This window comes from Mytilus edulis, chromosome 2, assembly GCF_963676685.1.
Source record: "Mytilus edulis chromosome 2, xbMytEdul2.2, whole genome shotgun sequence".
Taxonomy (NCBI): Eukaryota; Metazoa; Mollusca; class Bivalvia; order Mytilida; family Mytilidae; genus Mytilus; species Mytilus edulis.
Window position 1 is genome coordinate 18,109,090 of NC_092345.1, and position 17,941 is coordinate 18,127,030.

Here is a 17,941-nt window from a genome sequence, read left to right on the forward strand (position 1 = left end):
GGGCAGATAGATCTTGACCTGATAAACAATATTATCCCATGTCAGATTTGGTCTAAATGCTTTGGTTTTTGAGTTATAAGCCAAAAACTGCATTTGACCCCTATGTTCTATTTTTAGCAATGGCGACCATGTTTGTTGATAGATCAAAACTTCGGATACAATTTATAAATTAGATACCCTAAGGAACATTCAGTTAAAGTTTGAAAGTATTTGGCCCAGTAGTTTCAGAGGAGAAGATTCTTGAAATAGTTTACGACGACGACAGACGACAACAGACGACGACGGACACCAAGTGATGGCATAAGCTCACTTGTCCCTTCGGGACAGGTGAGCTAATAATAAGTTTAACAGATTGATATAGATGATATATATAACTACTGTTGAAAATGTGGTTAATACTGCAATGTGGTCAACTTTCACTTATTTCCCTCATTAAGGTTAAATCTTAAAAATAATCCCTTTCATAAATTTGATTTTAAGGAAGATCAGATCTAGATTTAAGGACAAGAAAAAACAACACAAAAAATTTGCCACTGGAATAAATTGTAAAGAAGTTGGAATCTATTGTAAATTCAGAAATTAGTGTGTTAATCTTCATTTGACAATTACTAATATATTAAGATTGGGTAATATGTAAACAAGTTTAAATTTTAAAACATTAAATTAGAAGTACAATTATTTCAATATCCATGCTGGTGCATTTTATTAAAATATCTAAGGCTTCACATCAAATTTTTTAATTTACACTTGTATTATTATATAAATGACAGTCAATTATACCATCATTAGAAGTTTAAAGGAGTTGAGACATTTAAAAGTCATATTTTTGGCCCAAGAAAATATAATTTTAAGAACTACTACAAATTTGCAGAATGGCAATAATAAACAAGTGAAACTGCGAGCTACTGCTCACTGATGATACCCCCGCCGCAAGTGGATAATATTAATAGTGTAAAAATATGCAAGTGTTCGGTAAACAGGAAGTTGTCGAGTGATGAATCTGAAAACGCATCACACGGTATAGCTGACTTATATAAATCCTGAAACCAAATTTCAGAAATCCTTGTATTGTAGTTCCTGAGAAAAATGTGACGAAAATTTTTAACTTGGTTATCATGTGTAAAATCATACAAGTGTTCGGTAAACAGGAAGTTGTCGAGTGATGAATCTGAAAACGCATCACACGGTATAGCTGACTTATAAAAATCCTGAAACCAAATTTCAGAAATCCTTGTATTGTAGTTCCTGAGAAAAATGTGACGAAAATTTTCAACTTGGCTATCATGTGTAAAATCAGACAAGTGTTCGGTAAACAGGAAGTAGTCGAGTGATGAATCTGAAAACGCATCACACGGTATAGCTGACTTATATAAATCCTGAAACCAAATTTCAGAAATCCTTGTATTGTAGTTCCTGAGAAAAATGTGACGAAAATTTTCAACTTGGCTATCATGTGTAAAATCAGACAAGTGTTCGGTAAACAGGAAGTTGTCAAGTGATGAATCTGAAAACGCATCACACGGTATGGCTGACATATATAAATGTTGATACCAAATTACAGAAAGGGTGGATGTGTAGTTCCTGAGAAAAATGTGACGAAAGTTTCATGGGACGGACTGACTGACTGACGGACTGACGGACTGACGGACTGATGGACGGACTGACGGACTGATGGACGGACAGACAGAGGTAAAACAGTATACCCCCCCTTTTTTAAAGCGGGGGTATAATAATAAATATTTATTTTATTATAGTGTCACATATTGATTGACAAATATTATAGTGAAATTGTTAAATCTAGATATATATATATATAGACAAGATTTTTATTGTTAAGATATCATAATATGAGACTATTCACCAAAAATTAAGTATTTTTTGCATATTTCCATTGCCGAAACATTGTAGACAGATAAGAAACAATAAATGCTGAATGTGTCCATGGAACACAGATGATGCTCCAGCTTGCATATAACATTATAAAGAATTATTTAAGCACAGTAAGAGTGAGGCTACTGAACTTTGTACTTGATTTGAGTTTTGTGGTAATAATCATTGTGTATAAAAATCATGCCATTTGGTTGAGGCAATCTTTAGTTAATAGGGAACAGGAACAAAAATTCATAAAATTTTCCATTTGTGAAGGGGCATAACTCTAGAAAGGAAAAAGTGACGCCACCCATATTCAAACTTGATCTGTGTTTTGGGGTAGTAAGCATTGTGCATAAGTTTCATAACATTTGGTTGAGACAAACTAAAGTAAGATATTAACAGAAACCAATTTGGGACTTGCAGACACACGATGTAGACAGACAATGGTTAAACAAAATAATTTTAGCAATGCTTTTTTAATATCTTTTTACATATCTTCAAACTAAATGCAAGTTGTTTCTTGGATGTGAGTATACTTTTCCAATCCAAAATATACACAAAAGTTGATAAGAACAAAGGAAAATCATCACATTTTCACATCACAGAAGTTTTGTCATGGTTTGTGTATCTTCAATAGGTCAGGTGAAAAGTCAGTTCATGCATGGTATTTTTTATATTTGCACTAAATTCATAACCAAATAAATGCCACTTCTCCTTCTAAAATACTTTTTCTCACAAAATATTTTCTTTGTACTGAAAAGTTATTGCTTGGTACTTTTTCTTAAGTCCTACTACCCAAAGAATTGCTTAAAGGGAAAATTCGCAAAAAAATAAAAATTTGATATTATGTTCATTCTAAATAAATAAGCATATTCTCAAAATATTAAAGCTTTATTTGTCTAGATAAGTGAGTTATTAGATTTTTAAAATCGACTCTAGATTCTCGGCAAGACGCCATCTTGAAAACTAATGACCACGGATATCTAATTACCACAAAGTCCTAGTACACGGCATGACATGTCCGTTAATCAGTGTTAATACGACTTGTCAACCTGATGGATTTTCTACCCGACCAAGTAATGGAAGCTGAAGAAGTCTACATAGTTTTCAAGATAATCAAATCAAGTAATGCTTCTGACACTAAGATTGATAAGAATAATTTAAAAAATACTTTAAAAAACATCTTAATTTTTTAAGAGGGTTTTAAAATATTCAATGTACAATGCTGAGGTCAGGTTAAAAAGCTGTAAATGACAGAATGTAATATCGTACAATGGTTTTAGCTGGTCAATAAATTTACATTTTTGGCACCCAGATACAGTATCAAGTATTGTATGAATTATGCTCTAATAATGTTAAAGTAGTCTCAATAAAGTGAAAAAAAAGTCCGGCGATACTTATTATAAACTGAGATTTATTTCCTATGTAAAAGTTTTTTTAAATGCTTTTTTTTCTAACGTATATTTTTAGCTTATTTTGGGTTTTTACCTGACTTGACCCACGTTCAAAAACTTGTCTTCTTGTAATCAGCATGGCTTAATTCAGGTAATTACCGGGGTATTGTAAATGTGACATATTCGGGTATTCTAACGATCGACATCCTGGCAGGCTTGTTTAATATAACACACAATGAATAAGGTCAATGAATCACATGCATGATCGCGAGTGAACCAGGTGTGCACAGGTAAAATTTATAAAATATACCATAGCAATATAAAACTGTCCGTGATATACGGCCTGTGTACAAAATCAAACAATTTTTTAAAGAGTGATTGTAAGAATACGTATAGATTATCCCAATGTTATCTTAAGTTCAATTTTACTTTTATTTATATTTCAGCACCTATTCTTCCGTTTTTAGATATAATTTTTGGTCCCGTTATTTCATACAGTAATTCGTATAGTTTTTATCCTCACATATGTGACTTCATTTTCACTCTAGAAAACAGTGGTATGTTTTGAAATGAATGCCGTTTTATTTTAATAACTGTTCATTCATTTTACATGTGAAATAAGAACATCAATTTGTAAACTTCGGACTATACAAATGCAGAATATACTGTGCAGGTTTGCTTTCGTCTAACGAGATAAGAGAACTGAAAAAAACAACCAAGCACGCTCAAATCAAAATATAAAAATATGTGAGTAAAAGTTAACTTGAACAGCAAAATTAACAACCTTTGATCTCGAGTGTATTGGTAATAAATATAATACTATGTATTTTTATAGTATAGCTCCTTCCATAATCCAAATGATATCAGATAATTATTTTTCATAAGATTAACCCTTCCGACCTCACTTAAATCTGAGACTGTGTTATAGTAGTCTCAGCTAAAATCTAATGCCAAACGCTAGAAATAAAAATGTAATACAGGTACACATTTCTTTGATCATGGCTTTCAAATGTCTAAATTTAAGTGTTCCCGTACATTTTTTGCCTTTATAAGACAATTAAAATGCTTTTGTAAAACTAGTTCTATTTTCCCTTTTTAAAAAACATAAATAAATCATTAGAGTGTACATAATTTTATTCCGAAAACTAAATTTAATTTCCATACTTTAACCGGTTCATTTTTTAGTTTAGTTACTTATTTGAATTCAAATAAAATAATAGCATCAAATGTAATTAAATAATTCCACGGCGATTCACTTGTATTTGTCAACACTTTGAAAATGTATTTTAAATTTGGTGTATTAAACGCGACCTCCTGTCTTAAAATCCACTGATCCGAATAGACAGTCGCACCTGGCACAGAGTGCCCTAGAGGCCAAGCTAATTACCAATCTGCAAATAACATTTTACCTTCACAAGTATTGTCGGAGAATAATACACACATCGCATCAACCTAGATAATAACATAGATAGTAAAAGGTCAATAAGCGTAACCTATATATTGTCTTAACAGTTTGAAGTTATATACTTCAATTTATTCACTTTATCAGTATGAAAAGCATATATTAAAGCAAAATAATAATAATAAAAATTTCTTGTGCTGTCTACAAAAATAAATCGAAATATTTAGGGAAATATAGAAAAATTATCTCATGAATGTGTACAACTGCACGTATGTGCGTTTTATTTTCTTATTTTCGGATGGTTATTAGATATAGCATAAGTCATCGGCGCGCTTACGATTACGTTAAAAATATAGTTAAACACCAAGACTTTTAATGATTGTATTTTAAATCCCGGCATGCAAAAACCAGGAGAAAACGTCACGACCTACAGGAAGTAGTTAATATCTTTTCATTAATTATTGAATTTCTCCTTTATTACTGCACATATAGCGATAAAACTTTGTGAATATATATATTATGTCATAATGAACATATTTAAACCATAAGTAAAAAATCGTGAATTTTCCCTTTAATAATATAATTCATGCAAAGCTGTGAAAGACCTAAACATCCATTGAAATGTATATGAGGGGGAGGACAGGGGTAAGGGAGACCGGGAGAAAGGGGGTAGGAGAAAGGAGAAAGGGGGTAGGAGAAAGGAGAGGAAGGCTGGGAGAAAGGAGACTAGAGGCTCTAAAGAGCCTGTGTCGCTCACCTTGGTCTATGTGAATATTAAACAAAGGAAGCAGATTGAAAATTGACTACAAAGGTCAATAACTCCTACAGGGGTCAATTGACGATTTCGTTCATGTTGACTTATTTGTAGATCTTACTTTGCTGAACATTATTGCTGTTTACAGTTTACCTATATCTATAATAATATTCAATATAAAACAGCAAAATTTCCTTAAAATTACCAATTCAGGGGCCGCAACCCAAAAACAGGTTGTCCAATTCATCTGAAAATTTCAGGGCAGATAGATCTTGACCTGATTAACAATTTTACTTCATGTCAGATTTTCTCTAAATTATTTGGTTTTTGAGTTATAAGCCAAAAACTGCATTTTACCCCTATGTTCTATTTTTAGCCGTGGCGGCCATCTTGGTTTGATGGCCAGGTCACCGGACACATTTTTTAAACAAGAAACCCCAAAGATGATTGTGGCCAAGTTTGGATCAATTTGGCACAGCAGTTTCAGAGAAGAAGATTTTAGTAAAAGATATATAAAATTTACGAAAAATGGTTAAAAATTGACTTTAAAGGGCAATAACTCCTAAAGAGGTCAACTGACCATTTTGGTCATGTTGACTTATTTGTAAATCTGACCTTGCTGAACATTATTGCTGTTTACAGTTTACCTATATCTATAATAATATTCAATATAATAACCAAAAACAGCAAAATTTCCTTAAAATTACCAATTCAGGGGCCGCAACCCAAAAACAGGTTGTCCAATTCATCTGAAAATTTCAGGGCAGATAGATCTTCACCTGATTAACAATTTTACCCTATGTCAGATTTGCTCTAAATGCTTTGGTTTTTGAGTTATAAGCCAAAAACTGCATTTTACCCCTATGTTCTATTTATAGCCATGGCGGTCATCTTGGTTAGTTGGCGGGGTCACCGGACACAATTTTTAAACTAGATACCCCAATGATGATTGTGGCCAAGTTTCAAATAATTTGGCCCAGCAGTTTCAGAGGAGAAGATTTTTCTAAAAGATTACTAAGATTTACGAAAAATGGTTAAAAATTGACTATAAAGGGCAATAACTCCTAAAGTGGTCAACTGATCATTTTGGTCATGTTGACTTATTTGTAGATCTTACTTTGCTGAACATTATTGCTTTTTACAGTTTATCTCTATCTGAAATAATATTCAAGATAATAACCAAAAACAACAAAATTTCCTTAAAATTACCAATTCAGGGGCAGCAACCTAACAACGGAATGTCAGATTCATCTGAAAATTTCAGGGCAGATAGATCTTAACCTGATTAACAATATTACCCCATGTCAGATTTGCCCTAAATGCTTTGGTTTTTGAGTTATAAGCCAAAAACTGCATTTTACCCCTATGTTCTATTTATAGCCATGGCGGCCATCTTGGTTAGTTGGCGGGGTCACCGGACACAATTTTTAAACTAGATACCCCAATGATGATTGTGGCCAAGTTTGGTTAAATTTGGCCCAGTAGTTTCAGAGGAGAAGATTTTTGTAAAAGTTAACGCCGGACGCAGGACGACGACGGACGACGACGACGACGGACGCCGGACGCCAAGTGATGAGAAAAGCTCACTTGGCCCTTCGGGCCAGGTGAGCTAAAAAAGTTGGAGAAAGGAGAAAAAGTTGGAGAAAGGAGAAAAAATAAAATATCTCTCCTTTAAAAAAAAATTCTAATATTTCAAGAAAAAATATCTCAAAAGGAGATGTTTTATTCTAATGGGAGAAAGGAGAACAGGGGTAGGAGAAAGGAGAAGAGGGGTGGGAGAAGGGAGAAGGGTACCCCCCTGTCCTCCCCCTCGTATATGCCAGCCCTTACAATGACCTCAAAATATTTTTTTTTATGGAACAGGCCTCAACAATTGTATACTGTATGCAACCAGCACTGTCCAGCTAATCAAGTGCCAAATTGAATGAAATCAAACCACCTATTACCAGTGAAAAGAATCAATAGGATAAATATAATTGAAATACCAGAATACTCCTAAGTTTAGTTTAGTAGTTAAAAGAGATATGGAGGTACATAACACTAAAGGCAGATAACTCTATTTATAAAAAAAAACACATTTAAGCTGCATTGAAAATTTTCAAAAGCTTAATGACATAAATCACTTTTATAAGTCAATGCTGTCTATCGGTAAAGCAATCAGATGTTATATGGAATCAGTTTAAGCATATCTTTTTCCTTGAGTGATTCCCTTGTTATAAATGTAAGTCTCCTATCTTATTAATCTTCAATCACTTTTAAAATAGTGAAAATTCTTTTAATTATAGGTTACTTCCCATAAATGTCCAATTTATGTTATAGAATATTAAAAGCTGTCACCAAGATAAAGGGAGACAAACCTGTAGATGATTATTGACTAAAATAGACTCTCCATCAACAAAAGTCTTTTCATGGACAACTGATGTTAATTGCTGATGAAATAAACAATAAAATAAAAACATTTTTAATACATAACATGCAAAACATATTCACATAGTTAAGACATACATTTAACAAGTGAACACATAGGCTGAGAAGAATGAAGTAGAAGAATAATTTTTTCCTAGGAGAAAATTCAGTATAAGTTGTAAATGGATAAATAACCAACAGATTTAACTCAATCTCTATATGAATCAACATATCCTATATGTTTAAAGTAATACGAAAAATGCATACATGCTGTCATTCTATATTTTATGAACTCTGAACAATGCTAATCAAACGTAAGAAAAATAAACATTGCATCCAAATTTCTAGTAGCATACACACCTCAATATCTCTGTCCTTTCTGTTGACTTCTTTTTCAAACTTTTCTATTTTGTCACTCAATTCATCCTTGGCTTGTTGAAGTTTCTGCATGTTTCCATTATAATTGTTTGTTTCCTTCTGAAGTTCCCCAATCAAACTGAAATCATCATAAGTCAAAATTTCAAATGCACTACAAATACATTAGCTGAGATGTAATCAAAAGCATTTTAGAAATTGACTTACTGGTAGAAATTAATATAAATTTTCAAATTTAAAGCAAGAGACTGTCAGAGTGTTGTAAATATTCAGAATTTAACTATTGAGAGTGGAGAAATATCTAATTGCACAAGACTTGGTGGTGGTAATTGTTTTTCTCAGGATATTTAAACAATATACAGACAAACTTTAATAACCGTTCTTCTCTTATGATCTGCCAACAAAAAAACGTTCTATTTATGTGCTGTCAGGCATGTACACCCTTTTCTTGATGTCAAAAAAGAAATTTTAGAGGATAGCAAGAAATATAAAATCATTAATAAATTTTGACCACAACAGAGATGAGATCAAATGAACTAAATGTTTAATACAAGAATGTGTCCATAGTACACATATGCCCCACTAGCACTATCATTTTCTATGTTCAGTGGACCATGAAATTGGGAACAAAAATCTGGTTTATTCCCGATTGTCCCACTTTTTAAAAATTTTAGAGTTCTGATTGTCCCACATGAAAAGTTCTGATTGTCCCACATTATTTTATGTAGTAAAATGTTCTTAGATAAACAAGGTAACTGTTGTTTGTTTTGCTAAATAAACAAGAATTAATTATTGCACATTTAATATTAATTTTATGAAAGTATAAAAAAAAAATGTTTTTTAAATCATTAGATTGATACACTTTTGATTAATAAAATATACTATTTCTGATTTATGAAATAGATCTTTTAAGGTCTTGAATTAAACTTTTTTTCTGAACCTGATTTTTGGGTTTATATATGACTCGAGAAAAATAATTGGTGACGAAAATCATATGGTGGTGCACTTATTTTTGCTACAGCCATTTTCAGTACCAAATTCTGATGATTTTCTCAGTTTTCATCAAATGTTATCTATTTTTGGGCTATTATCATGAAAAAAATCACAGTTTCACAATTAAACTTAATTTTTTTTCATACTTTCAATAAAGATAGAGTGGACCAATCTGAATAGATCTAACTAAAAAAAAACTAGAAGTAGGTGTTAATATAAGAAAGTTTTATAAAATTTTATTGCTTTTTTGTGTCCATTCTGTCAATTTTTCAATTTTGGAGTTTTCTCTTTTTTTAGAACACAAATCTTATTATTTCAACTTCTTTGTTATAATTGATTGAAAAAAATACATATTTGAGAAATTCGATTTTTTTTTATATGGGATGCACATGCTTCTGGTAAAATCATTTCTTGTACCCCCATCTATTTTCTCTAAATTTGCTGCTGTCTAGAATTTTTCCAGATCAGCCTTTCCAAGAATCACTGTTAAAGGTTGTTTTTCCAATTTTCCCATTGTTTTTGCAGTCAACAGGACTCTTCACCAATTATAAAGAAGAGCCAGACTTCCATAAGAAATAAGAAGATGTGGTATGATTGTCAATGAGACACAACTCTCCAAAAGAGACCAAATGACACAGAAATTAACAACTATAGGTCACCATACGGCCTTCAAAAATGAGCAAATCCCATACCACATATCTACACAAAAGGCCCCAAAATGACTAATGTAAAACGAGAAAACTAATGGCATAATTCATGTACAAAATAATGAACGAAAAACAAATATGTTACACGGCTACAAACGACAACCACTGACTTACAGGCTCCTGGCTTGGGACATCACCACAACAAAGACACTAAGTACAGATCTGAGAGTACTCGCAGTACTGACTGCTAGTTCAAAGCCAATAAAAAATAATTAAAAAAAATATGCATCTTAAGACTAAAAAAAAATTTTTTTTTTAAAAGACTTCATATTATATTATATGATACTTCAAATGTACCTACTATGAGCAAAATAAAATATGTAAATATTATTATTTGTTCTTATTTTGTTCATATTTTATAAGTTACATTGATTAGTAACCTTTGATTAACTGCAACACGCTATAAAAACAAATTAATCACTATAAAAACAGTTCCCAATTGTCCCACATTTAAACTTCCCAATTGTCCCACAAACATATTCCCGATTGTCCCACAAAATTTCATTACCTTTTTACCTGGAATTTCAAAAAGTGGGACAATCGGGAAGACACCAAAAATCTTATGTGGCATTGAAATTAGAAAGATCATATCATAGGGAACATTTGTACTAAATTTCAAGTTGGTTGGACTTCAACTTTATCAAAAACTATCTTGACCAAAAACCTTAACCTGAAGCGGGACAGAAGGACGTACAAACGAAACGAACAGAAGGAACAGATGCACAGACCAGAAAACATGATAATGCCCCTCTACTATCATAGGTGTTATCGTAGGTAGGGCATCAAAAATAATCAACAAGTCAAGAAAAGGATAAGAATTCGAGAAGCTCTTTTAGCTAACACCCTTCCTTTATGTCAGGCAGAAAGAACAAATAGAAACTTAAGGATCTAATTAAATAAATAATACTGTAAAGAATTACCTTTCTTTAGCTGCAAGTGCATCTCTTAGATCCTACAGAATAAAAAAACATAGAGTAACATAAAAACATTAAAAGTTGATACAAGAAAGTATGATAAATTGCATTAAAGCATATAACTGTATGTTAAAAACAAGAATGTGTTCATGTACATGGAAACCCCACTTGCAGTTATCATTTTCTATGTTCAGTGGACCCAGAAATTCGGGTCAAAATTCTAATTTGACATCAAAATTAGAAAAATAACATCATAGAGAACATATGCACCAAGTTTCAAGTTAATTTGACTTCCCTTTCATCAAAATCTACCTTGACCAAAGACTTTAACCTGAAGTGGGCACTATCATTTTTCTATTTTCAGTGGACTATGCAATTGAGGTAAAAACTCTAATTTAGCATTAAAAAATACCTCGACTAAAAACCTGAAGCATGACAAATGGACAAACAAATAAACAGACGCAAAGACTGAAAAACATAATGCCCCTAGGTGGGGTTTAATCAATTTACATATAAATAGAATATACTGTGAAAGAACTTTAATTCGTGGGTATCAATTTTCTGTGGTTTGAGCAACATAAACATGTTCGGGGTTTTTTATATTCGTGGATTTTAGTTTTCGACATTATAAATGAAGGTTACAAATTGTCTGGATTGAAGGAAATTGCAAAGTAAACGTTGACCCGTGTAAATCGTAATGACCACACTAATTAACCCGATGTAGGTACCAGTCTTGTATTACAACTCCAGTTTCCGGTGCATGTCAAAACATGGAGGGAAACAAAATAGTCCATTTTTTTCTGATTTTTTTTTCTGGACTCAACTTTTTCTGTTTGATTATAGGTTTATCCTGAATTGAAACATATATATAGGTTTAAAAAAAATCTTTTTGGGGATATCAATCCAAGAAAGTGGAAGGATATCATGTTTACTGGAAGTGGTGCAGCCTAGTAAAAACAGCAAACAGAAAGTAGAAAAAACAAGTGAAACTGCGAGCTACTGCTCACTGATTATACCCCCGCCGCAAGTGGATAATATTAATAGTGTAAAAATATGCAAGTGTTCGGTAAACAGGAAGTTGTCGAGTGATGAATCTGAAAACGCATCACACGGTATAGCTGACTTATAAAAATCCTGAAACCAAATTTCAGAAATCCTTGTATTGTAGTTCCTGAGAAAAATGTGACGAAAATTTTTAACTTGGTTATCATGTGTAAAATCATACAAGTGTTCGGTAAACAGGAAGTTGTCGAGTGATGAATCTGAAAACGCATCACACGGTATAGCTGACTTATAAAAATCCTGAAACCAAATTTCAGAAATCCTTGTATTGTAGTTCCTGAGAAAAATGTGACGAAAATTTTTAACTTGGTTATCATGTGTAAAATCATACAAGTGTTCGGTAAACAGGAAGTTGTCGAGTGATGAATCTGAAAACGCATCACACGTTATAGCTGACTTATATAAATCCGGAAACCAAATTTCAGAAATCCTTGTATTGTAGTTCCTGAGAAAAATGTGACGAAAATTTTCAACTTGGTTATCATGTGTTAAATCATACAAGTGTTCGGTAAACAGGAAGTTTGTCGAGTGATGAATCTGAAAACGCATCACACGGTATAGCTGACTTACATGTATATAAATCCTGAAACCAAATTTCAGAAATCCTTGTATTGTAGTTCCTGAGAAAAATGTGACGAAAATTTTCAACTTGGCTATCATGTGTAAAATCATACAAGTGTTCGGTAAACAGGAAGTTGTCAAGTGATGAATCTGAAAACGCATCACACGGTATGGCTGACATATATAAATGTTGATACCAAATTACAGAAAGGGTGGATGTGTAGTTCCTGAGAAAAATGTGACGAAAGTTTCATGGGACGGACTGACTGACAGACGGACGGACAGACTGATGGACGGACGGACTGACGGACGGACTGACAGACAGAGGTAAAACAGTATACCCCCCCCTTTTTTAAAGCGGGGGTATAAAAAATTTTGACTTCAGGGTTACGTAACTTTTTATTCTTCGTGGCATGACCCACTTTTTATTCGATTAAATCACATTTTCACATTAGTACATACATGATATGAACATGAAATTTTTTTTCTATGTAGCATTTTTTATTTTTTTATTTTCAAAGATCAGCTGTTTAGCATGTAAGCCTATGGAGCAGTCAATTACAAGACTGCAACCTGAAGAGTGATCAACAGATTAAAGACCATCAAATATGTTAATTAGGCCATAAACATGTCACCTTAGTCCTAAAGAAAACAGTAACATAAACAAATGCTATTAATGTATCTTGAATTGAAAATAATTCTATCAAAAGCAAGCCCAGCATGAAATTATTATTTCCCAAACATACGAGAACTATAAGGATATAAAATGAACACTTTATCATAGCATATCAATACCGGATTTCTGACTTTCATCGATCAAAAATATTTTTTATCAGAATTACAAGATCAAAAGTTGTACAGTTTAGGTTGTTAAAGATTAAATGGGTAGAATCTGGGTACACATGCAATTGTAGTTCAAACTGCTTTTGCCCTGTGACTACTATTATAGTACTCTCAGATTTGGCGATATTCAATATATATATATTCCACAGGCACTTGTTTCTATCCATGGGAAGAGCCACTATCAACTTAAATATACGTTGATAGTGGGTATTCACATGGATAGAAACATGTGCCTGTGATACATTCTCTAGATCATATCAGAAGTCAAACCTACATAGGGATATTTCCATGTCTTGATTTGGGCAACGGTTGTTTTATTTCGTTGGACATTTAAATAGTGGATAAAGTCATCCACGAAAACCGAGAAAATTGGTTCCCCATGAATAAAAGTACTTTCACAGTAGAAGGTTACTATCATTCTACTTGCAAACAAGAATGTGTCCCCAGTACACGGATGCCCCACTAGCACTATCATTTTTTATGTTCAGTGGACCGTGAAATTAGGGTCAAAACTCTTATCTGGCATTAAAATTAGAAAGATCATATCATTAGGAACATGTGTACTTAGTTTCAAGTTGATTGGACTTCAACTTCATCAAAAACTACCTTGACCAAAAACTTTAACCTGAAGTGGGACGAACGGACAAACAGACAGACGGACGTACAGACCAGAAAACATTATGTCCCTCTACTATCGTAGGTGGGGCATAAAAAAATGCATGGCAATACTTTCTTATTGTCTGATGATAGATTAAACTCTTGATTAAAGGTGAAGACACACATTGCTATTAATTTATAAGACATTAGAGCCATTTTATCTGTATTTAATAGTCAGTTCTGTTGGTGACAGGGGAGCTATATTAATAAAGCACATGATAAACTTTGCCCCTAAAAATAAGATATTACAAAAATCTGAAAGCAGAAGAAGTATTAGAGACCTAATTCACAAAACATCTTTAAATCTCTAGTTACCTGAATTTGTATCTGTGTCTTATGACCAAATTCAGCATATTGAGTCTGAGATTGAGCAATCTGTTCCTGTAAATATTTAACTTCCCTGTCTGTCTCTTCAAGTCTCTTGTTTCCTTTACCCAATTCCTGTAAAAGAAATAGTATTTTCTATTTGCCCCCAATTGCCATGATTGATTAGCATCAAGAACAGACCTGAAATTTGGTTCATGAATACTCTAAGCTTTCCTCCATAAACAGAAATATAAGCAATTTTTTTATTTATTAAAAGGATTAAGTCATGAACAACAAAATTTTAAACAGTCCAACTTCATCAAGTAAGTATTAATTTTCTATGACAAAATTTCCAAAATTCAAATAATTTAGTAAAGACCTCAGAAGTAATTGCAGGGAAAGCAAATTTTGAATACTAGTTTTGTAGAATGGACACAAATCCAAGATTTGAGATTATTGCCCCTGCACAAGCTTCACAATTTCAAATTTAAAAAAGTGGCATAAGTCTAGAACTGTAAATTAATCACTGCCCAAATTTGTACTCTATCTGCTTGTTGTGGTACTTAACATTGTGTATGCATTTCATAAAATTTAGTGAGACAAATAAAATATGTGGAAAATAAAAAAAATGCAATTTTCCCAGTAATAAAGGGGCAAAACTCTAGAACAGTTAATGACATAACTTTTTTCAGCTATAGTTGGAGAAAGGTAGCATTACCTGGTGTTTTTCATTGATTTCATCAAGCAATTGTTTGGTATTTTTCTGATGTTCCTTTTCAATCTGGTCCCTAATTCCATTGAGTTCTACCTCATGCTGCTTTGACATTGCTTCCATGGCATTTCTGGAATGGAAAAGTATATGTGTTACTTTTAATATATTGCTAGGCTAAAAAAAATATTAATATTAGCAACAAAATTTGATAAGGTTTAGTACCATGAGTATGAGGACTTCCTTCTAGTTCTACTTTGGAAAATATACATTACACGAAATGAAGGATTCTGAAAGAGCTAGATGTGTCCAACCATCAAAAAAATAGTCTGAAGTACTTTAAATTTGACAAAAATCAGCATAGGGAATACAACACTGAAGTCAATCTGTACTTCATCATTGTAAACACTATGTGAAGGCATTTAGAGCAAAAACTGTTTGTTGCAGAATGACATAATGATGAATAAAGGTAACACTAAATGGCCCAACTTTAGTCAGCAGGGAAAAGAGAACTAGGAAGCTTAATATCTTTGTCATTTGAACTCTGGATCGTTGTCTTATTGGCAAGCATACCACACTCCTTATTTTTATATAGGTTGCTGTATATGTATCAAATAGTTTATGTAGCATATTGAACAAACTTACGATGCTTTCTTTAACAACTCTTGTTTGTCTGAATATTCATTTTTAACACTCTCTAATTCAACCTTCAGTTCTATATTCTGTAATGAAAAAACATTTTGATCATATTCAATACAATTTTTCTTCACACCATATGTTAGCTATAATTAAATACAAATACATAAAATTTAGATTATCCTAGATATCAAGCAGTCTCACTGTCCATCATAAATCATATATTAATTGTGTCTGTATCGTCTGTGACGAGTCAATGGCACTATAGTTTTTTTTTGTTTTTTTTTAAAGCAATGAGGCCTATGTCATCAATAATTTGTATGGAGGTAGTTAGTTTCAATACATGTATCTGTATTCAGCTATTCTTTGTTTCCTGAACGAGCCTAATGAAGTTTATGAATGTGCTTTGTGTCTAAAAAGAAAGCATTTTTTATGATCTAAATATGCTGTACGATTTTATTATGGAAGGCTTTCCTTCTGATATGATATGCATGTTGATTAGTGAGCTAGTAACAGGTCAACAATATTTAGTGGCTTTGTTGTTTGAAGAACATTTCTGTTTGACTAACGTACCTCTATCTCATTTTTAGTCTCCATGATATCATAATGTGTTTTGGATCATTCTTTGTTGATTACAGGTACATTTTGTATTTATCTGTCTTTCCCCTGTTACAACAAAAAAAAATCAACTATTGTTGGAACATACCATTTGATTGCATTAAAAATTATACATACTGTTTTAAAGACATCACTGTCACCAAATTTCTGTTGCATCCTCTCTTCAAGGAAGTATATCCTCAACTTTAAACTAAAGTTTTCTTTTTTCAGCTCTGTCAATTGCTACAGAAAATGGAAATTATATTATGGTGCATACTGCATAACACTTATTTTTATTCTGAATGTATAATGTTTTTATGGGATAGAAAGACTTTACGCTGGATGTACATTTGCAGACTTACAACCACAAATGAAATCTAATTATTCATTATGTATGTGATGCACTACAAATTCAAAAAAAAAAAAAAAGTAGCAAATTTATATTTAAAATGAAAATTGCAATTATGTTGATAAATTTTCTTCTAGAATTATAATATGATGCAAGATTGTCAGATAGAAGAACCAAATTTGCAGCAATTAAACTCAATATAGTGTCAATAAAAAGAAGTTTTAAATCCCTGTTGATTCATTAATATTATTTGATTTATATGAATATAGAAATTATTCATGATCTTCGTTGAAGTATCTGACTGAAAGGGGATAAAATCTGATTTAAAATTAGAACGCCTTTAAAGTTTGACTTGTACATCAAAAAGCAATAATTACAAATATATAACTATCATGACTATGTATCTATTTATGGCTCTTATCACACACTGTCTTTCATAGCGTTTGGCTACCTATGAGCAAAATCTAGAACTTTAGTCTATACTTTGTTATTTGAAACCCCAAAACTCATTTCAACTCAAAATAATGTTTTTAGGATTACTAAGCAACATTCATATATTATATAAGTATGTACAGTCATTGGACAAAAGTGAGTTCCCAGTAAAAAAAAATCCTATCATTTCAACAAAAATCGATATTTTTCAAAAAATTATTACTAAGTATACGTAGCTGTATGAGCGATTTTTATCAAATAGATACCAAAAGATGTAGAAATGTCTGAGGTTTTATTGTTTATTTGGTTATCATATTATTCATGCTCATTTTAATTTTCTGACGAGATGCACACAAAGAAAAATATTTCTTGAAAAGTTTGCTATTATTCTAACCATATTAAAATCGTAAAAATTTGCATTTGTGTTTAACCCATTAGATGATGAAAACGAAACTCACGAAAATTATGCCCAAATTAACAATAAAACTTCCGACATTTCTACATCTTTTGGTATCTATATTATAAAAATCACTCATACAGTTACTTGGTAATATTTTTTTGAAAATATCGATTTTACTCGAAATGATAGGACATTTTTCGAGAGAGAACTCACTTTTGTCCCATGAGTGTAGATGTATTCTATCATGTTTTTGAAAAATAAATAAGTAACAATAACTTATCCAATCACTTACAACTTATGTCAATTTTCAATTGAATTTGAGATAATAATTGAAATAATTAGTTACACAGTGTGCAGTTGCCCTAATACGAGAATTTTTCAGGTCAATAAAATTCATATCGGGTGAAACGTATTAGGACAGTATCAACCAAATATATTTTAGATATTTAATATAAAACTGTGAAAAACTAAAAATATTAGAACTATAAAGCAACTCAATTTTTTTTTTTTGTTAGGTCAAATGGTGTAAGGGGGACAACTCCAATTGACGTAATAAATATGGGAAATAATCC

The 17,941-nt window shown here is 32.0% G+C and overlaps 1 protein-coding gene across 11 annotated transcripts in view; it reads right to left on the reverse strand.

The window, feature by feature from the left end:
• Nucleotides 1-17,941, reverse strand: part of LOC139511619 (myomegalin-like) — an 86,416-nt gene that overhangs the window by 58,077 nt on the left and 10,398 nt on the right. For 7 of the 11 annotated variants that reach the window (XM_071298541.1, XM_071298531.1, XM_071298533.1 and 4 more), the window contains exons 4-10: nucleotides 16,327-16,431; nucleotides 15,601-15,677; nucleotides 14,965-15,088; nucleotides 14,256-14,381; nucleotides 10,824-10,855; nucleotides 8,189-8,324; nucleotides 7,780-7,851 (exon numbers count right to left, since the gene is read on the reverse strand). In XM_071298541.1, coding sequence (XP_071154642.1) covers nucleotides 7,780-7,851; nucleotides 8,189-8,324; nucleotides 10,824-10,855; nucleotides 14,256-14,381; nucleotides 14,965-15,088; nucleotides 15,601-15,677; nucleotides 16,327-16,431 — 672 coding nt within the window. The remainder of the gene's footprint in view (nucleotides 1-7,779; nucleotides 7,852-8,188; nucleotides 8,325-10,823; nucleotides 10,856-14,255; nucleotides 14,382-14,964; nucleotides 15,089-15,600; nucleotides 15,678-16,326; nucleotides 16,432-17,941) is intronic. The other 4 variants (XM_071298535.1, XM_071298539.1, XM_071298536.1 and 1 more) reach the window with 1 other exon arrangement.